Consider the following 21,247-nt stretch of genomic DNA (forward strand, 5'->3'; position numbering starts at 1 on the left):
TGACCACAGCTCCTGCAGCTCCCAGAGGGCGGAGCCACGTGCAACCCGGACGGTGCACAGGTTACGCTGGAAGCCGAGGGCTGTGGATGCTTTGAGCTCCACCACCCACAGGTCGGGACCCGGGCGGAGAGGAAGTCCCTCTGCCTGTTTGACTTGTGGGATTCCTGGAGCCTTTTAGCCACTGGCTTGGTTCCATTGACCCTGGTGGTGCGTCGTTAGTGGCCTGTTTACGCAGTACCTGCCCTGGATAGGACGTCAGTGCCCGCTTGCCAAGCTCACCTTTGTCTCTGCTTGTGGAGGGACTCTGGACAAATCCTCTTTTTTTTTTTTAATTTAAGTTTATCTTTAATTCATTGCAGCGTAACATGAGTTAGAGCTGCTCTAATACATGAATTCTTCAGTTTGGTCTTAAGGCAAATCAAACAGTCCTTTTTTCAGAAGAGTAGCTTCTGACGTGATCAACGTAACATATAACCATCTTTAATATTCAGAGTTGCTATAGATTGATGCTTACCCCTCAGGCTGCGCCATGGAGCCAGACTTCTGACCTTATACAGAAGTCAAAATGGTAAGGCATATAACAACAACAACATAAATATATAAATACAAATAAATAGATGGATACACACATTGACATATGTGTATATATATATGTGTGTGTATATATATATATATATATAATTCAAAAATAAACATTTGTGTGATGTCATAGTTTACAAAGACTGTTGATATATATCCCTTGGAAACTCTTTGGCTCATGTGATTTTTTTCAAATGTCCCAGAGATAAACTATAGATACTCAGACCCTTTTTGATTTCTACATTCTGCTCCTTATGGCTTCAACATCATCAGGATGGACAAATCCTCTTGAATCTGTTTGTCCACCAAGGAAGTGGGGAAAATCCCCTTCCCTGAGAGGACCCGGGGCCTGGAGCGGGCTGTTTTTGCCTTTGATTTACCAACTGACAAGGACAGAAGATGTTTATAAAGCAGAAACCGGCCTCGGACTCTCACAAGCACTTGCCATCACTGAAGAGTCCCCGGGAGGAACAGGGCGGCCCGTTTGCTGAGCCGGCTCGAGCGGCGAGCAGCGTCTTGAGAAATTTGAGTGCCTCGTGCCCGTCCAGTGCTGCTCAGGTTCCAGGCTGGTTTTCTTCCCTAGGCTCAAGTTCTCAACAACTGGGGCTGGAGGGTTTGAAGAACACTGCTAACCCGACTTCCTCCCCTCTAAAGACCTGAGTGGGGTTGTTTGGGCTTCTTCCTGCTCGGCACCCCAAGTGTTCCCGCCCACAGCCCAGGCCAGAAAGCAGCCCACGGACGAGGGGCAGAAAGCTCCTCAGGCACCTGAAGGTGTGCCCTGTAATCCCCCTGACGAGTGAAGGTACAGTGAAAGCGAGGGAGCTGGCAGGACAGCTGCCGCTGGTCTCACCCCCGGCCCAGCCTGGCCGCATCCACTGCGGCTTCCCACCCACCAGAGCTCCGGCAGCCCCACTGCGGTACCACTGAGGTGCTGGGCTTGAACTTGACTTAAGAAGGCCACACACGGAGATAGAGGGAAGGGAAGGTGACTAGGAGACAGGTGGGTTGAAATGGAACAGGGAAAAGAGCAAAAGTGAAGCCAGACACCGCACCGTAGATCAACGACATTTCAGTAAAATAAGTTTTAAAAAAAAAAAGTAATGCCAGAATCCTACTTGGTCTTTTCTCCATTCTCCTTTATTCCATAAACACCTAGTTACAAGCTGCACAAATCAAAAAATAAAGGCAGAGAAGGATGTGGGGCAGATTTTATGATGCGTAGCGGCTGGGAAGGGAGACTGGGCTGGGAGCCGGTTCTTCCCTCCACACACAGCCCTGGACCGGGGCTATGGCCCCTGCAGCGGGGAATCTGGGGAGGAGGTGGGCAAGGATCCAGGGTCACTGAGGCCCCTCAACCCAGAGCCCACCCCAAAAGCCCCTTCGATGCATGGCAGGGGTAGAACAGAGAAGGGAAGGAGTTTCAGAGATGGGGCAGCAAAGTGAAAAATCAAGTTCGTGGATACAGAAGAAGTGGAGTTATCATGGTAAGCAGATTAAAGAAGGAAAACGGAGGTAAAGGGGCAGTGAAAGGTTCTCGCTGAGACCCCCCAGGGAGAGGTGGGGGCCAGCTGGCCTGTTAATTTAATATTAAATTGGGAGTGGGAGTTGAAGAGGACAAGTTATTTCAGGGGATGATTTCTCAGCCTCTCAGCCCGTACCTGGAGGGGGAAAAGAGATGAGCACAAGTCAAAAGGAAGACAAAATATAAAAGGCAGGGCTGGTGTCTAATCCCTCATTCCGGTGAGGACGCTCGCTCATACCAACTAAAACTTCACTGGCAAGGGCGGTGTTTGCTGGACACGTGGGCTGCTCCTGCCTCAAGGCTGAGAGGGCGGGCACCACGCACTCCCCACCCCCGGCCCCCAGCCCCGCCCGTGCCTGAGGCCTCAGCCCCCAGTACTTACCCGAGAGGCCGAGGGCCCGGGGCCCTCACCAGTCATAGCGGCGGGACTGTCGGGAGGGGGAGTCCTCAGGTCCCTGGATGGCCAGGCGGGGCGGCCCCTCAGCCCTCCGCCCCCCACCGCCGGAAGCCTCGTGCCTCCGAAATTCCAGGGGGCGCTGCTGCCGGTATCGGGAAGTCTCCCTCCGCCACTCATCATCAAAGGCGGCGGCCTCACCTGGGGAGCACACGGAGAGCGCACACGACCCCTGTGTACCGCCGGGCTTCCCGGGGGCAGACGCGGGCCCCGAGCCACAGGCTCTGCGTTCAAAACCCAGGGCCAAGGCTGAAAGGCTGGGGGCGGGGTGGTGGTGCTGGGGAAGGGAAGCTACTTATTTAGCAATTTTGAATTCAACATGGCTCCTGGAAGCATGGAGGCAATCAGGAATGGGATAATTACTTAGTTACTTAGTGCAGTCCCACGCACACTGTAAGCATTTAATAAATATTTGTTGACTTCAAAAAAATAAGTAAGAAGAACTAAAAAAAAACGGATCCAGATGGAGACGGGTAGATTACTATCAGTATCTGACTTAGGTGACAGAGTTTGCCCTCCGCGGGGCACGCACTTAGCCCTAAGCTGACGAAAAGGCTCCAAGTAAGTTAAGGACATGGGGCTCATCCATAACCTTGCCCAAGAAACATATACGGAGCTAGGGAGAGAAAGCTGCCATGTCGTAGCCCACGGGGCCGGGGCGAGGGGCTGCGGGCCAGGACGCTGGCAGGCTGAGGAGCGGGAGGCAAGGCTCACTCTCGTCCAGGTTGATATAGTCCTGCCGCTCCTCCTGGTCCCCCGTGCGGTGGTTTCGGGAGCGCTGGAGGATGTGAGCCCGGTCTCGGATGTGATGCCCAATGGACATCTGCTCCAGCCCACTGTCTGAGTCCCGTACAGTCCTCCGAGTCTCCCGGATCTGGGGGGAGACAGAGCACGGCACACTCAGCAGCTCCTTCCAAAGCCCGGCCACACCAGCCCAGAAAGGCCGCCCGGGACCCAATCCTGAAAACAGCGGCCAGGATTTCTGTGGGGGCCATCCGATCGTGCCTCCTCTGGGATAGGAGGAGCCCTCCAACTCACCCCGCCTGGGGCCGAGCGCATCTCTGCTGTCTCTTGGTAGACCTTGGGCGCGCCGGCGCCCGTATTGGAGTAGGAGATGACAGTGGAGGAGGAAAAGGTCTGGCAATTACCTCCAGCTGTCATGTGCTCCTGAGGAGGGAAGGGAACAGCAGGGCTGTGTGGGAAGGGGTTCGCCTCCAGAGAAGGGATCCCTCCCTTCAGCCGCCTGTGCCTGCCCATATCTTTCTCACAAAACGTGAGAACCAGGAAAACATCAGGACTCATCATTACCCCCCAAATTCCTCTGAGTCCAACAATACGCCAGAAGGACCTGAAGAGATGAAGCCTTAACTGCACACTTCGCAGGCTGCACTGCTGCTTCCCACGCAGGAAGCCGCACTCTCCGGGCCCAGGGGCCTATCCAGCTTGCACGCGCCCCAGGTATGCCCATGCCCTCCCCCACTGCCGCCTCCGGGGACTCGAGGTACTGCCAGCCATCCCTGGGGACAGGGCCAGGGAAGGGGACGGGACGGGGCAAGAGTCTCACCATGTTCCCGATCATGTCGTTCATCATCCCAAACATGTCCATGAAGCCGCCCGACTGGAGCAAAGAGATGGAAAACAGAGTCAGGAAGCAGGGCCATGATCAGAGGTGGGTGCGCTCCGGCTCCCACGGGCTACACAGCTACACGTTCCCTCTCTCCCTTTCCTTCACATCTAGCAGCTGCTCTTCTCATTCATCGTGAACAGGACCAGAATAGGCGTGCTCCTCTCCACGCTTCTCTTCCTGTATGCCACTGCCCTCCTCCTCCTCAGTCTCTATGGCTGCTCTGATGCCATGTTCCTTCTCCTGGCTGCCCTATTTCCTCCTACCTTTAGGAAGCAAGCCAGTGTCACTGGATTCTAACCTATAAGGGGTTGGTTCTGAAACTGTAGAAAAATCTTCAACAAGCCATCTCTAGTTGGCCTTTCAACAGCACCTCCTTCCTCAAAAGAACAGTTATATCAGGCAATTATATCTTCCTAATGGGTACAGCTCCTAGAAGTACAGCAGCTGGTAAGTTAGCATCGTGAACTCACAGGACTCAGCACACAGCAGCAGGCCCAGAGCTCTGTGAACACTACATGAGTATTCCAGGGTTACCCATAAGGCTAGCCAGAGAGGCACATTTGGAAATAATATCTAAGGGTATAGAACATGTCTGAGATGGAAGGACGCAAGGAGATGAGGACTCACCATTCCCAGCATCCCGAAGGGGGAGACAGCCCCAGCCTACAGGAAGACGTAAGGAACAGCAATTAGGGACCACATACTATCTCATGACCATCCCAAACCAAGCCCATGGCCTCTGTTGCTTATCCATCCTCCTCTCAAAAGGGGATCACAAAGCGTGTTTTTCCAGACCCCTTTCCCCAGTCCTCGAAGGCATTCCACTTGCTAAGCTGGTCACTGTGCAAGAAAAATCAAGCACTTTACTGACCACGCTCCAACCTTTTGTCGGGTCTCAGGTCTGTTGCAGCACCATTACCTGCATCCTGCGGCTGGCAGGCCTGGTCCCTGGCATGTTGCCATCTGTGATGCTGAGGAAGGGGCTGTATCCAAAGCCGCCCGACAACATCCGGTTCATGTGCTGACGGTGAATGGCAAAGGGGTCCCTGTGCAGGGAGTACACGGTGCGGGTGGCCGAAGGACCAGCAGTCAGTACCTCCCACCCGCCCCTCCCCCGAGGAAAAGAGCCATAGGGAAACAGTGGCACAGATTTCCCCTCGAAGTCTGAGCTGGGGCTGAGTGGCCACCAAGCTGTGATCAGTGCCCGCGACGGGAGCCCAGATGTCTGGCTCAACTAGTCAAGAGACCTGAAGTGGAGCGGATGCGTGCTCTAGAGCAGGAGGGGGAGGGGATACTCACATCAGGAACATGGGGTCCTCAGGCTCCACGTCCCTCATGAAGCGGAACATCCTGATTTTAGCTCCAGGGGGCTCCACGCTGTGAAGATGTGGAGGCTCAAATGTTGGAGGCGGCCAGGCTTTTCGCACACCCGCTCAGGGCAGGGACTCTCAGAGCATGGTCCCTTTCCAAATACTGGAACTGGCCCCCCAAACTCCAGGGAGACCCTCCTGCAGGTGTTCAACATCACCCTCTAGGGAAAGCAGAGCTCTTCAAACCTCTCCCCGAAGGAGGACCATGGAAAATTTTTCCAAGCCTGTTTTCTGCCTCCCCCACTCAGAGCCATCCTCTTCCCAAAGCCCTGGCCAGAAGCATACTCCCCTTCCCCCGACGCCACCTTTCCGCAGGCGAATCCCAAGTGCCGGCCCTCCTCCCGCATTAATGACCCCCACCCCGCCCCCTCCTCACACTCGGCCGCGGCCAGGCCTCCACCGGGCGGGCCTCACCGTCCCCTCCGCGCCTGGCGGCGGCACCCCCCCAAACACTGCCTCCCTGCCGGGCGAGCAGGAGAGGCAGGCCTGACCCGCTCCCCTCCCCGCAACCCAGGCTCCTGGGGACCCTGCAGCCCCACGGGCCGCTCCCACCCCGGACCGGCTGCCCGCTCCGCTCGACCCTCACCGGTCCCCGATCCGGACTCAGCGGCCCATCCGGCAGGTCTCGCCTCTCGGTGCGCGGCAGGATCGGGGCTTGCGGCCCGGGACGCGGGATTGGTCCGGGCGTGAGCTCCTCGGCCTCCCGCACCGCCTCCTCGCACAGCTGCCACCTCTGTGCCCCCCCTCGGCCCACTGAGCCCGAGCCCCGGCCAGGCCCGGGCGGAAGTGACGTCACGACGGGACAGCCCGCTTCCCCCCCCCCCTTAGGCCTGCGGAGCTCCGCCTACAGGCGGCCTTGTGGCGCGCGCGCGTGCGCGCGCGCGCGGCTGGCTCCCGGGCAGCGGAGCTGGGAGTCGCGGAGTCTTCCGGGACCAGGGGAGGGGAGGCGTCGTTAGTAACCTGGATTTGGGTCCTGTGGACTGGAGGAGGCTCCCTGTAAGGGTGTGGGGGAGGAGCAGAGGAGTCCATTGCCGCGAGGGGAGGAAGACGGAAGAGGACGCGGGCAGATTCCCATGGGGGAGGGCGGGCTCCTCACGGGCCCCACGAGGTGGGGCGGATCCCTGGGGGAGCAATAAGCAGATTTCTACCTGGGAAGATTTCATCCCAAGAGGGAGGAAGGGCGGCAGTTTTACGGGGGAGGCGCTAGGGCCAGTCCCCTCGAGAGGAGGTGCGTTCCAGGCAGGGGCAGGGCCCTCGGAGTGACGTAGGAGAGGAGGTGACAGTTCTGCCCAGGTCTTCCTCTGGCTTCGAGAACTCGGGCTGGGGCAAAGAGAATCCAGGTTGGGGACCGGCCGCCAGATGGCGCTCTTTGGCCAGGCTAGAACCGCAGCCCCTTGGGAACTGGAGTTGGCGAGGCTCTCGGACCGCCCCCCCCCTCAGTTACCCTGCTGTGAAGGGTCACACTGGGGAGAGGCCCTAGTTCTGAAACCTTTTCGTTTAATGCCAATGCCCGCTTTCTCTTCTCTAACTCCTGTATCCTCTGGAGCTCCCAGTCCGCACAGATCTTTTCTTGCCTCGAGTCAAGTAGGTAGGTAGGTCAAGGGTCTAACGTTTGGGAGAAGAAAGGGGTGGAGCTCTCCATTAACTAAGCTCACCCAGGGGCAGAGTTGCAGACAGGCCCAGGAGACCTGACTCGAAGGCCAAAGACTGACACTTTGACATACTAAATGTCTTGCATAAAATCTGGCCCGACTGGAGAGAAGGGCCCTCCCCCTGGGTGTCAGGGGATTTGGACTGTCCGGGGTGGACTTTAGACCGGACCCCTCCAGACTCCAGCTCTCCTAGTTCTTTACACTGGCCGCTAGCCACGTTAGCGGGCCTGACGTCTGTGGGCCTGACAGTGAGAGAGACTTGTTCCCATCCCCAGCACTTCCCTGGGGAAGGAGGTGAAGGGGGTCCCTGGTGACTCAGGAGAAGGTGGTGGGAGTGGGGCTTCTCAGGTTTCTTTGGACTTGATCATTATTAAAGAGGAAAAACACAATAGTGGAGACAGAGGGGAACAGAGAGAAATTAGAAGCTGGCAGACTGGCAAAGCTAAAGCCAAAGACAGAAAAAAAAAGAAAATGTATTTTCCATTGAGATTTCTGGGGAAGAGACTTAGTAAAAATCTTTTATCTTCCAGATGCTCTATCTCTAAACATGCCATCATGCAAGTGCCCCTTTTCCTCTTGCCCCCAAACAAAAGCATTTTGACATGTGATCAAGAGTTGTCCCAGGAGAGTTCTGCAGCTCAGACTTAAGGAAGAGTGGGCCTTACCTTCCAGCCTCTCCCTCCTCATTTCATGTCCAGCCTTCCGCAGAGATGCATAGGAGATGCAGCTTAGCTTCTAGCCTCCTCCTTTGGTCTTTTTCCATTACCTCGTATCCTCTACCTACTGCCTTTAGGTGTCCAGAGCTCTTTCTCTTCTTCCTTCCAAGACTTAAGAATCTGATATCAGGGACTTCCCTGATGGTCCAGTGGTTAAGACTTTGCGCTTTCACTGCAGGGGGCACGGGTTTGATCCCTTGTCAGGGAACTAAGATCCCGCATGCCACACGGTGTCACCAAAAAAATGAAATTAAAAAGAAAATCTGATTATCAGTCATTTTTACCTTTGCATGATTTTAAATCAATTACCTCTCCTAGGAATATTTACAAATTACAGTTTAGCATCTAACTATGACCTGGGCTTTGTCTCAGCTTAGAAAGAGATCCTTGGGACTTCCCTGGTGGCGCAGTGGTTAAGAATCTGCCTGCCACTGCAGGGGACACGGGTTCGAGCCCTGGTCCGAGAAGATCTCACATGCCACGGAGCAACTAAGCCCGTGAGCCACAACTACTGAAGCCCACGCGCCTAGAGCCCGTGCTCCGCAACGAGAAGCCACCCAAATGAGAAGTCCGCTCACCACAAGGAAGAGTAGCCCCCGCTCGCCACAACTAGAGAAACCCACACACAACATCGAAGACCCAACGCACCCAAAATAAATAAAATTTTTTTAAAAAAGAGATCCTTGAACAGATGGGGATGAAGGAGGAAATGCAGAGCTCATTTTCAGAGTGCCCAGCGATGGACCATATAGGCAGCCATACAGTCCAGGAATTGAAGGAATGTAATTTTACAAGTAACCTTTCTGTCCCCCAGACGCAGTTTGTGTCTGTCTTCCTTCTCTGTCACCTTCCCATCCCTTCCGTCCCCCTCCCTCCCCGCTTCCTTCCTTCCTTCCTTCCTCCCTTCCTTCCTTCCTTCCTTCCTTCTGTCCCTCCTTCCTTCCTTTCTTACATCTCTGTCCAGTGAATTCTGATGAACAGAAATTCCTCAGTCATTAGAGTTTCCTGTAGATGATAAGATGTAGGAGGGAGGGTGGGCCCTGCCAGGGGTGAGGCTGAGCTCAAAAGGGGATAAGCATTGTTGGGAAGGAAGAGAAACAGTGGTTTCTCTTCACTGCTTTATCTGATAGAGCCAAAGTCAGGAAGTCCTTGAGAGTAGAGCTGGGATAGAAAAGAGGCCCTTGTTAGATGTGAGCTCACGCATCTGGAGCAATCCCAGGGCAGTTGGTTATTGGAGCAGAGTGAGGATGGGGTGATGATGGAGTTAGGGGAGACGGGATTCCAGGATTCCAGCCTGAGCCAACGTGAATGGCTGTGATGATTTGTGTATGTGTATGTGCATGTGTATTGGTGGGGGGGAGATAAACCTTGACAATTAGCACTAAGTTGCCCCAGGTAGAGAGACAGCTGTATAGTGGACACCAGATCAGAGTGAGATTGAAAAATGACTCAGGAACATGTTTTTAAGAACCAGCTTTTCAGTTTGTTTTATATTCACATCCATTCAACAAATATTTATTGAATGCCTACTGTGTCAGGCACTGTTCCTGGCTCTGGAGATATAGTAATACACAGAGAGAAAAATAAAGCAGGTTGGAAGTTAGGTAGAGGAACAGGCAAGCAGCTGGGAGGTGGTAGTTGCTTTTTAGAGTGACTAGGGATGGCCTCATTGATAAGGTGACTCTTAAGCAGACTGGGGTTAAGGCATTCTGGGCAGAGGAAAAAGCAAGTGCAAAGGCCCTGAGGCAGAAGTATGCTTAGTGTGTTCACGGAACAAAGAAGCCAATGTGCTTAGACTGATGTGAATGAAAGGAAGAGCAGTAGTGAGAAACAAGGCACAGAGCAAGAAGGAAGCCAGATCCCGTGGGACTTTGTAAGACCTACAAAGGACCACTCTGGCTGTTGTATGGAGAATAGGCCATTGGGGGGACCACAGCAGAAACAGAAGGACCTATTAGCATGCTGTAGCCATAATCCAGATGGCTTAGAGTAGGTTAGAAACAGTGGAAGCGAGAAATGATCAGATTCTAGGTATGTTTTGAAGATGGAGTTAACACTTTGCTGATGGTTGGATGCAGTAAAAGGGAGAAGAGTCAAGAATGACTCCAGGGGGAGTTCCCTGGCGGTCCAGTGGTTAGGATTTGGCGCCTTCACTGCTGTGGCCCTGGGTTCAATCCCTGGTCGGGGAAGTAAGATCTCCCTCCGTGAGCCGCAAGGCGTGGCCGGAAAAGAAGGAAAAAAAAAAGAATGACCCCAGGGTTTTTTGATCTGGGCGACTGAATGAGAAATAAATGAGCAATCTGCTGTACTGTGGGCACACTGTACTGTGTGCATATAGGATTAGCTTGAGAATATATGGAAATTGTGTCTGGCTGAAATTGTGATCCTAACCACATGGCCACACAGGATAACTGAGTGGACAGTCTTCCCTTTAGAAGCTAGCCACCCAAAGCAGGAGGAGGACGACAGGAATCCATGAATGCCATGCCTAGTTCGACCATAAGATATTAGATGTTAGACTACCTTGGGCAGGTATGCTAATGTTAATGGTTGGCATTAGCAGTGGAGTTTTAAGTCTTAAGAACTTCCTGTTGTCTGTTGATCGATCGTTTCAAGAAGGCATCCCCAAGGAGGGAGCATGTCTCGTGATTAACGTGGGCTTTAAGGATTGAAGTTTGCGCTACCTGTGTGGTAGTTCCTGTCAGTGACCATTTACGGAGCTCCGACTATACGCCAGGCACAGTGCAAGGTGCTGGAGATGAAAAGACAAGTAGGACATGGTCTCTGCCCAGCAGGGTTCACAGTCCAGTGAGGGTTGCCAGCATGGAATCCATGGTAATCCTGGGATGAAGGCCGCCATAGGAAGATGTATATGAAAAGGGCAAAAGTGGTTCAGAAGAGGGAGTGAGTGGCCGGGGGGTGGGGTAGGGCAGCCAGGAGAAGCATTTCAAGCGGAAGGTGAGATCAATGCAAAGGCACAGAGGTAGGCCCCATTAGGGAGGAGCTATGAGGAGTAAAAAAAATGCTGAAGCAAAACTTTTGAGGGAAACTTGGTGAGAGCTAAGGCTACAGAGGTTAAAAGGGACCAGACCTTGAAGGGCTGGGTTTGCTTCTGGACTTTATCCTAGAGGCCGGGGAAGCTATCAGAAGGTTTTATGGAGGGAGATGACAACAGTCTATTTGTATTTTAGGTAGAAAGGCAGTTTGTGCATTTCAGCAAATTTTTACTTTTTACTTTTTTTTGCGGTACGCGGGCCTCTCACTGTTGTGGCCTCTCCCGCTGCGGGGCACAGGCTCCGGACGCGCAGGCTCAGCGGCCACGGCTCACGGGCCCAGCCGCTCCGCGGCACGTGGGATCCTCCCGGACCGGGGCACGAACCCGTGTCCCCTGCATCGGCAGGCGGACTCCCAACCACTGCGCCACCAGGGAAGCCCTCAGCAAACATTTTTGAGCATCTACAATATGCCAGGTACAGCGGTAGGTGCTGAAGATACAAAAACTCTTAAATCATGATTGAAAACCCAAATTAATTAAGCTTAAAGTCAGTGAGTGATGTTGACCCTTGGAGCAGGGGCAGGACTGGGCTTGGAGAGAAGAAGAGGTGCTCAAGGAACCTTTAGAAAGTGAAATGTGAAGGATCTAGGGAAGAAAGGAAGAGGCGGTGTCTCGGATGACCCCTTGGCATGAATAAATGGGTGGGGGACAGGATCTTTAACCGAAATAGAAAAATGGGGAAGTTGCAGTTGGAAGGCATGGGGTTGAGGCACTGTGGAGGATCCAGGGAGAGAAGACAGAAGGGAACTGGAGTCATGACTCGCACTCAGGAGAGAAGCCGGCGCTGGAGATACGGGTTTGAGAGTCATCAGGGTTTGAGGTGTGCGTTGGCAGCGGGACTTGCACCATTGGAGGTACATGATGGAGTCGCTTAGGGAGACTGAGTGAGAACAAGGACCCCTGAGACCTGAGCCACCTGCATGGGTTCAGTTGGCACTTGGCTGAATAACCTCCTCCTGGTTATTAAGTCCTCCCTCGGCCTTTTACCCCGTGGGCAAAACAAGCCTCTAGCTGTCACTCGTGGTCCCATCTTCCCTAGCTTTTTCACTTTCACTTTCCTCTACTCTGGGTCAGCCACATCGCCTGTTTCATCTGTGAAAATGTGGAAATCCTGAGCAGTCACGCACCTGTGGTAAAGTACATGACAACAGTGGCCCAGGTGACCTTCCAACACGGCAGCCAGAATTGCTTTTGACTTTCCATGTACAGAACACTGGGGACGGAGACAAGAAAATGAGATAGAAAAAGATAAGGCATTTTAGGACCAAGGTCTGAAGTGGTACTATCCAATATGGTAGCCACTACGGCTATTTAAATTGAATTAAAATTGGGACTTCCCTGGCGGTCCAGTGGTTAGGACTCAGCGTTCTCACTGCTGTGGCCTGGGTTCAATCCCTGGTCAGGGAACTAAGATCCCACAGGCCGTGCAGCATGACAGAAAAAAAATAAAATAAAAAAGAATGAGGTAGACTTCTATTTAAAGTAAATAAATAAGGGACTTCCCTGGTGGCGCAGTGGTTAAGAATCCACCTGCCAGTGCAGGGGACACGGGTTCGATCCCTGGTCCTGGAAGATCCCACAGGCCGCGGGCTACTGAGCCCGTGCACCACAACTACTGGAGCCCACGCGCCTAGAGCCCGTGCTCCACAACAAGAGAAGGCACCGCAGTGAGAAGCCCATGCACCGTAAGGAAGAGTAGCCCGCGCCCAGCAACGAAGACCCAACACAGTCAATAAATAAATAAATAAATAAATTTAATTAAAATTGAAGTAAAAAACGCAATTCCTCAGTTGCACTAGCCGCATTTCAAGTATTCAGTAACTACACGGGGCTTGTGGCCACTGTATTGGAAACTGCAGATATAGAACATTCCCGTCATCACAGAAAATTTTATTGGACAGAGTCCAGCCTAACTAAATCTAGGAATCCATCTCCTCTCAACTCTCTACTGTCTTGAGTTTTGAAAAGATTTTTTTTTTAAAGCAAAGGAAAAATGAGGAATAGCAAACGAGGTCATTGGGAGTGGAATGGGATGATAGCATAGTGAGGAGTGGAGAGGCCCAACTTTCAGGTTTCTGTCCTCCCATCCTTGAATGATAGCTAACAACACCTTCCTTAGCACTTAACCTATCAGATAAAGAGGCAAACTGAAAAAACCCAGGAAGCTGAAGAGGGGGAAGAATTTACTTAAGAATGAGATGGAAATAGTTATAGAGTTGAACACCTTCTACAGAGTAGTGAGGGAATTGCTGGGATGTCAGAAGTCATAGTTTCCAGGGGGCTCGGGCCTCCCCTATTCTCACCTGGCCTTCCTTTTCCCACCTCCCGAAAATGTGTAAGAAGGCACAGGTTTCCCCATTCTACCAGTGGAAAATTCTCCGTTGAATTGTGGACTGAAAGAACTCTAGGAATAGGCAAACTTCCACAAGGCCTCAGAAATCATTCTTTGGAAAGTAGTAAACACAGGCTGGCATCATTTAACACTCTTGGCCTCAGAGGCCCAGAGACCAACCCCAAGGAATAGGGGGTGGGCTTTCGGCATCCCACTCATTCGGAATTCATCCTAAGTGTGTAGCTTTCTTCTTAGGAAGCCAAGACTTCAGGAGACATGTGTTGTCCAACCAGAGAGCGAGGGCTAAGGGGTGCTTCTCCCATGCAGGAAGGAATTAGATCCAGCCCTCCTGCTTCCTACTTTTTCCTTTGGTCCCTGCGGACCCTAGTGTCCAAACTCTTAGATTCTCAAGGCTCTCCCTTGGGCCTTGGGGCAGGATTCCCATTCTCTGCCTCTCCATCTCCCTGGAATTTTCCACTGCAGCTGCCTCCGCTCCCAGACACCCCTCCCTGGGCAAAATTCCCGGCTCCCTCCGCCTCCCCTTCCCTAATCACACCTCATTCCCACCCCCGGCCCTCAGGCCCAGCCCACAGTCCAACCCACAGCCCACACTAACCCCGGTGGTCCCAGTTAGGGAAATGGGAAGCCAGACCCTTATAAAAGGGTGAGAGGGAGGGTCCCAGGTTCTCTCCAGGGCGGGGATAAAGGACACTGGAGGGGCTGGTCCCCTGTGGGGCTGGAGTGGGGGGAGTGGCCCTCCTCAAATCCCCATATAAGGTAGGGCAAGCAGTTAGGCTCCTGGATTGGCTGATTCAAATGAGCATTCCACCTGGCAACAGAGTTTCTATTGGCTCTCAGGAAAAATAGGAGGAAGGTGGATGGAGGTTGTTGGTGGCGGTGATTGGAAGGGGGGGAGGGGAGTGGAGATGACCGGAGTGGGGGGCGGTTACCAGGGCAACAGGGTAAGAGCCCAGCAGGGTGTCCGAGACAGCAGGCGGGGCTGCTAGGTGGAGAAGGGGGGAAGAGGAAAGGAGGGTGGGAGGGAGAGGAAAGAGACTGACGGGGAGGGAGCGAGACAGGGAGACTGGGCGGGGGGGGGGGGAGGAGGGGGGAGAGGGAGATAAATGAAGCAAGAGAGTACAGAGATGGAGAGGGTCAGAGATCGCTAAAGACATCAGCGAGTATGTCAAGAGAAACAGAGACAGAGATGGAAAGATCTCAGAGAAAGATGGACAGAAGTCGGCAAGGAGAAACCTGGGTGGGGCTCCAAGATTTCGGAGGAGACAGAGACTGAGAAACTGATAGAAGAGTCGAAAGAGAAATTAGGAGGTGTGGACACCAAGGGACCAAAAGATGGGGTATTTAAGCACTCAAAGACTAAATGGTGATGATTGGTCAGTTGTCTTTTTTTATTAAGAAAATGAAAATGATAAAAAGATGAAGACTAATGATAGACAAATACAGGAGCGCACATACACCAAAGATATCTTTTTCCAAACCCTAGACTTCCATTCCATCCACCTTCCTGACCTTTGCTACACACCCCAGGCCTCCTGTCCCCTCCTGAAACCCCAAGCTTCTCAAAATGACCCAAAGATACTGAGACTGAGGGAGAGGAGCTGAGCGTGTGTGGAACAGTGGGGGCTGGAACCCCCTGCAAAGGAAGCAGATATCCAGAAAGGCTGGGGAAGATGGCAGCAGAGGAAAGAGAACGACCAAGAGAGGGAAAATGTGGGAAATAAGGACAGGAAGAGGAGTTGAGGAAAATCAGCTAAGGATATAGGGCCGGGTGACAGACTCAGATGAGACAAGAACTGTGTTGTCTGGAGAGAGAGGCAAGGCAGAGAGGGAAGGTAGAAGAGGGCAAGTAAGAAGTGGAGAAGGGGCGACAGAAGAAGAGAGATGTGAGACAGAAATGGATGAGGAGGGATGAAGATAGAAGGACCAGGCAAAGAAGAGTGAGGTGGGATGGGCAAAGAAGAAAGGTCGAAGATGGAAAAGGGGAAAGGAGATTGGAGGGCCTCTGACTACTCCCCTCAGATCACAAGCGAGAGCCCGGAAGGGAGGAACCCAGCAGGGGTCACAAAAGTCAGCCTAGGGCTGGACGGAGGGTGGGCGGCCCTTTCTGCTCTCTCAACCCCTCCCAAAGCCACCCAGGGAACTTAGATGCCGCAGGAAAGGGGAAATCAGCGAGATGTGGAAGTAGCTCCCGCCCTCTTCCTCCTCTTTAAGCTTTTGGTTTCTCAAATACCTGCCCGGCCTTTCCATCTGCTTCCCCCCCACTTCACCCCTTGGCAAAAATCTCGAGGCTATTGGTGGGGTGTCTGTAGGATCCAGGCCATCCCTCCCGCCCGCCCCCAAAAGACACACTCCACATTCACCGGCAGTAGGTCGGGATTCGGAGAGGTCCCTCCCCGCAGGAACCCCACCCCTTCCCACCTCCTCGCCCCACTCCTTTCGCCGCGACCGTAGTCTCTCCGTTTCCCCCTCCTGGTGTAGTCCTCCCTCCCGCCTCTCGCGCGCTCCCTCCCCTCGCTTTCATCCTCCTATCCCCACCTCTCCAACCTCCGCTTTCATCCTCCTCCCCTCTCCTCTCCTCCCCGCTCCCGCCTGCCCCACCCCTGGGAAGCCCCTCCCGTCGGGCAGCGCCGCTTTATAAGCGGGTTCCCTGGCCGGGGGCGGCAGCGGCTGGTCGGCGGCAGCTCTGCGGGTGCGGGGGCGGCGAGCAGAGGACCGAGCGACCGCGGCCGGAGCGCGCCGGCCACCGCCCGCACCGCCCTTCTGCCCGCCCTCCGGACGGCCGCAGCCCTGCGGGTCTCCGCTCCAGACCCACCCCCGCCCCACCCCGCGCGCCTCTGCCGCCTCTTCCTGAGCCCCAGCTTGCCGAGCGGCCGCCGCTGCCGCTGTCGCCGCCGCCGCCGCCACCGCGCCAGGTTCAGGCCGCGGCCACCCTCCGCCGTCCAGGGCCCTTCCGTCCCGGCCGCGGGACCCCGACTCCCCGCCAGCCCCGGCCCCGGCCCCGGCACCATGTCGGAGAAGAGCGTGGAGGCAGCGGCCGAGTTGAGCGCCAAGGTACGGGCGGGGCCGGCGGCGGCCCGGCCCCCGCACGCCCCCCGGGCTCCGCGCAGTCGTGTGCCCCAGGCCGCCCCCGACGGCCCCAAGCTGCTGCCCGGGTGCGGGGTCCCGGCGGACCCCGCTCCGCCCTCCCCCCGCGCCCCAGCCTGGCGCTGCCTGCCCCGCTCCGCGCGGCTCGCGCCAGCGCCCTCTAGCTTCCCGAGCGCTGTGCGCCCGGCTCCCGGCCTGGCCGCTCCGGCCTCGCGCCGTCCCCACCCCTCTCCGGCCCCGGCTCGCGCGCCTTCACCCCGGCCGGTGACCGTCGGAGCTCTGCGCGTCTCATCTACCCTTCCCCCTCCCCCGCGCCCCTCTCCGGCGCCCCGTCCCCTGTCTTCCCTTGCAGTCTGACCTCACCTTTCCTCCGCTAAGCGGTTTGAGAGCCTCCGGTGTAAACAGGACTCTCCAGGGAGGCTGCTTCTCTCGGCCCCTCCCCTCGAGGCCCAACCGTCTCTTGCTTCTCTCCTCCGACAGCTAGTGACTGCCTCTATTTGCTCCTTCCCTCCCTTCCTTCCATCTGAACCCACTCCTTCATCCACTGGCCTTCAGCTCTGTTAGTCTGCATAGCCCTCCTCCATCGTCTCCCCCCACGCTTAAAGAATCTTGGATTCCTAAAAACCTGAAGGGGGCCAGGAACAGCCTTCGAAAAAGCTGGGGCCCAGCATTGCATGGCATTGCATCGCGCCGCCCTTGCTCCCGTCAGCTCCCTCCCTGGCCCCATCCCTTCGGCCTTGCCTCTCTTCCAGCCTTTCTCTAATTTCCCTAGGGAACCTGCTGAGTGTCGCTTGGGGAAATTAATTCGGCCAGGGTTTGGGGGCTGGGAGCCCGACCTTGGGTGGGGGAGTGATTGCTGAGGAGGTCACAGAGGTCTCCTGGAGGCCGGTGAAGTGAAAGGGAGAGCCAATGGGATTCGAGGCAGTGGGAGACAGGGGCTCCGTGTGAGATCTGACAAGGTGTGCTGAGCGGCCCTCCGGTGGGCTGTGCGGTGGCATGTGACTTCACTGAGTAGGTGTCTTTGTATGTCTGAAATCCAGCGAGTGTGTGGGACTGCCCGTGTCAGTTACATGTGTGCGTGCGGAGACGTAGCTGTTCTGGAGCCGTGATGCTGTTTTGTGAGTGCCGAGTGGCTCCACTGTGCTCTTGTGCTGTCTCAAGAGTGTGTGCCAGAATGCCCAAACACCGGGCCATGTGTCTCCGGATCGCGTGGGCGCTCCTCTGTAGCTGTGTGTGTGAATCAGTGTCAGCCTGTGTCAGTGTGTGTCCCCGTGTTGAGTAAATGAGGCCAGAGAGCTGCCTAGCACAAGACCTAGGTCACATACCCTCCTGGAAAAGGGATCATGGAAGGACAGTGACCAGAAGGACAGGACCAGACAGGGGAGGAGAGGGCCCGGCCCCTTGGACTTCGGCCTCTGGTAGACTCCCTCTCTCCCTGGCACTCACTCTCCTTCCCTCCATCAGCCCCGATGAGAAACTCAGGCCAGGGCCGTGCAGACCTGGTGCTGGGGTCCCCAGAGAGAAGCTGACAATCCCCTGGCTCTCCAGGCCCAGGATGTAGGGGAAAGCCCACCAGGTGGTAGAAATGCCATACCGACCATGTGGCAGAGAATTGAGGACAGCGAAGTGGCACGAAGAAGTCTAGCTGGAGTGAGAGGGGCAAGCGTTTTGCGCTCCCTATAAAGGGAGAAGGGAATTGAGCGTCCCTCCAGGCCAACCACCCAGCACCAAACCTCTCTCCTGTCCCAACCCTGTTCCAGAAAGGACACACCCTCCCAGGGTGATCTACTCACCCAGAAAACTTCCATCCCCGTGGAATCGGATACACAGAGTTGCACACCAACACCAGATCCGATCCGATCACACAGAGACACCACAGTGCCTGCCAAGGGGTGGGGTAGAGAGAGGACTGGAATCTCAAATGGAAGGGCCGGTGTGGTGTCCCGAGAGAGGGGACTCTGTGAGCGCCTCCCTGGGCCACATCACATCAGGACAAGACACCAAAGGTGTGCCTGCTGGGGTCTTGGGAAGGAGAGAGGGGCCGTGTGGAGGGAGGGGACTCTACACAGGGACCTTCCCCTCTACTTTCCCATCCCGCCCGCACAGACCTTGTCTGTCTCTTCGTCTACCAGGTCCCAGAGTCTCCCTTCCACGTTTCCCTTATCCTACTTCCCCTACATCCCCCCCCCGCCCCCCGCAACGGTGACTCCTAGCCTTCTGCCACACCAGTCAGTGCACACGCCACACGCGCCATGGGTGGTCGGGAGGGGGAAGCCACCTGCACTGTCTGGGGGCAGGAGTGGGCAGAAGTGAGAGGGGGTACCGGGAGTCGCGCTCAGGGGCTCTTCCTATTCCTGTAGCGTTGGGCCAGGTACGAGCCTGGGATTAGGGGGGCACAAAGGCAGAAACAAAGGCTTTCGCAGCTGAGAGGGAAGCTGGGAGGGATGCCCAGGAGAGAGTACTCAGGAAAAGGCCCCAGAGGTAGACAAAAGGCAGAGCAGGGCCGGCAGAGGGAGGGGGCAGGCGAAGGAGGGACCTCCAGAGGGGGTGGGGCGTCAGGGCTGCGAGCGGACGAGGGGATTGGCTTTGCCGAGCTGAACTCTTCAGCCCGCGAGGTTGGGCAGAGCTCGGTGGGGGTGATGAGCGCTTACCTTGGCTGCCTCTTCCCGGGCTTCATCACTTTTCTCCTCCCTCGAGTCTCGGGGAAGGTGTCTGGTCCCAGCCCCTCTGTGGCTGTGCGGACCCTGGGACCTCTGTGCAGTCTCTACGCCGCACTGCCCACTTTCTCCATCTCCCACTCCTCTAAAGTCACTGCACAGGGAGAACTGGGCCTGGAGGGACTTAAGGGCTGCAGATCGTTTGTGCTGAGAGGAAGGTGACCTCTCTCTCTCTCTCTCTTGCAGGACCTAAAGGAGAAGAAAGAGAAGGTGGAGGAGAAGGCAAGCCGGAAAGAGCGCAAGAAGGAAGTGGTGGAGGTGCGGAGGGGTCACCTGCCCACCGTGCCCCCAGCTCCCTTCCTGGGGGCCCGTCTTTCCCTGACCCCTCCCATCCTCGCCGCCCCGCCCCCTCAGGCCCCTTACCCTCGGCGGTGATGGTGGCTGGAGGCACAGGGCCATCCTGACCCCTCCCTCTCCCGGTCCGCAGGAGGAGGAGAACGGAGCTGAAGAGGAAGAAGAGACCGCCGAGGACGGCGAGGAAGAGGATGAAGGAGACGAGGAAGGTGGGGAGGGGCAGGGCAGGCTGGGCTCCAAGGAACCGTCAGGGTGGGTTTGAAGAGCTGAAGCAGGGCTGAGGGCCGCCACAGGGGGTCTCTGCTGGAGCTACCAGCCCTTCCCCAATGACCCATTTCTGGCTCCTCAGATGAGGAAGAAGAAGAAGATGAGGACGAAGGGCCCGCGCTGAAGAGAGCTGCTGAAGAGGAGGTTCGGGCTGGGTTGTGGGCTGAGGGGCTGTCAGGGATGCAGCAGGGCCGGGAGCCCTTTGGATTTGGACCTAGATCCCGGTGGTGCAGGGCGGGGGCTGGAGCAGCACAGAGGGCGGTCCCTCTCCCAGGTGACAGCTACCGCAGCTCTTTCCCTCTCCACAGGATGAAGCGGATCCCAAGCGGCAGAAGACAGAAAACGGGGCGTCGGCATGAGCCCCCTGCCAGTGGGCTGGGGGTGGGAGGCCCCGCGGGGGCCTGGAGGGGAGGGTGGGGACAGCCGAGCACAGCCGCTCTTCACCTGGCTCCCTGCTCCGGGCCCCGCGCCAGAGCTGCCGCCCTCTGTCTCCCCAGCCCTCTCATGCCGCCCCTCCACACACTGCCCCCTCCGTCCTCACTGCCATCTCCCACCTCCCGACCTGCTCCATCTGAGCTCCCCAGCTGCTCCCCAGTGGCCCCCTCCCTCTCCCCCCTCTCTTCCTCCATCCCCGCAGCCCACCCGACCCTCCTCTGGGAGCCTCTCCTTCCAAACTGCATCCCAGCCTCACATCCTGCCCATCCCTACCCTGCCTGATCCCTGGGTCTCCCTCAGATCTCCTTCTCTCAGACAGCGCCAGGCCGGGGTGGGAACAGGGTTGGGGCCGAGCCCCACAGCTGCCCCCCTCCCCTCCCCTTTTTGTATAATTTAATAAAGAAACGGTCGCGCTTCTGTTTTTAACCTGTCTCCTGCTTTCCCGGGCAGAGCGAGGAGGGTGGCCGATGGCACATTCTCTCAGGACCCCTCCCCTCTATAAAAAAATCAGCGGCACCCTCCTACCACCCACCCCGCGAAAAGACAAGAGCAGCAGCGCTCCGGGTGGACGGTGGGGGGGGGGGCGGTGTCTGAGAGCTGACTCGCGTCCCGGTTTTGGATTCTTGGGGATGCTCCTCCGAGCCATACACACACCCTTCCCTGCTAACCCACACCAGGCTAGACACCGCTGAGCCCAGTGGAAAGCTACCAGCCCTATTGTGCTGAACCAGGCAAAGAAACAGCCTCAGAAACAGGAAGTCCCGCCGCTGAAGTGGGAGAGGGCAGGAGACCTGGGTCTCAGCCTCTTTGGATGGAGTGAGAGTTGCCCGGCACCGAGCAGTGAGCTCCTTCCTGGTCAAGCAGGGAGAACTCCAGGACCTCTTGTGGTTCCAGGCCTGCTGCAAGTTCTGGCTCCGCAGGCTGGGTGGCAGGCTGGGTGGCGTGGGGAGCAGGAGTTCCCCTCTGGCCTTCTCAGGCTTCCTTCCCTAGTTCTGCCTCAGTTTTTCCTGAGGCGAGATCCCTGCTGCAACATTTCTGCATTTTTCCGTATCACCCTTGCCCTCTCTTAGTTCAGAGCCTCTGGATTGGGAGAGCCTGCTGATTACACAGAGGTCTGAGCTG

At 56.0% G+C, this 21,247-nt stretch overlaps 2 protein-coding genes across 8 annotated transcripts; one reads left to right on the plus strand and one right to left on the minus strand.

The window, feature by feature from the left end:
- Positions 1 to 1,694: 1,694 nt before the first annotated feature.
- Positions 1,695 to 19,318, minus strand: MLF2 (myeloid leukemia factor 2). 7 transcript variants are annotated; one of them, XM_067008655.1, is made up of 13 exons: positions 19,064 to 19,318; positions 18,206 to 18,294; positions 12,103 to 12,188; positions 7,870 to 8,092; positions 6,139 to 6,872; positions 5,482 to 5,559; positions 5,102 to 5,228; positions 4,810 to 4,845; positions 4,120 to 4,173; positions 3,594 to 3,722; positions 3,270 to 3,429; positions 2,484 to 2,696; positions 1,695 to 2,237 (listed from the first exon to the last, which is right to left on the minus strand). In XM_067008655.1, the coding sequence occupies exons 6-12, from the start codon at positions 5,529 to 5,531 to the stop codon at positions 2,509 to 2,511; spliced, it is 744 nt and encodes a 247-aa protein (XP_066864756.1). In that variant the 5' UTR covers positions 5,532 to 5,559; positions 6,139 to 6,872; positions 7,870 to 8,092; positions 12,103 to 12,188; positions 18,206 to 18,294; positions 19,064 to 19,318; the 3' UTR covers positions 1,695 to 2,237; positions 2,484 to 2,508. The 7 variants fall into 7 exon arrangements, with proteins under 7 accessions (XP_066864756.1, XP_066864753.1, XP_066864755.1 ...); XM_067008652.1 differs by lacking the exon at positions 12,103 to 12,188 and having other exon boundaries at positions 7,870 to 8,128; XM_067008654.1 differs by lacking the exon at positions 12,103 to 12,188 and having other exon boundaries at positions 19,064 to 19,095.
- Positions 14,234 to 20,551, plus strand: PTMS (parathymosin). Its single transcript, XM_059081453.1, has 6 exons — positions 14,234 to 14,269; positions 15,807 to 16,379; positions 19,316 to 19,387; positions 19,557 to 19,632; positions 19,773 to 19,834; positions 19,999 to 20,551. Exons 1-6 carry the CDS (start codon positions 14,234 to 14,236, stop codon positions 20,047 to 20,049), a joined length of 870 nt encoding a protein of 289 aa, XP_058937436.1. The 3' UTR covers positions 20,050 to 20,551.
- Positions 20,552 to 21,247: the final 696 nt, after the last annotated feature.

This window comes from Kogia breviceps, chromosome 12, assembly GCF_026419965.1.
Source record: "Kogia breviceps isolate mKogBre1 chromosome 12, mKogBre1 haplotype 1, whole genome shotgun sequence".
Taxonomy (NCBI): domain Eukaryota; kingdom Metazoa; phylum Chordata; class Mammalia; order Artiodactyla; family Physeteridae; genus Kogia; species Kogia breviceps.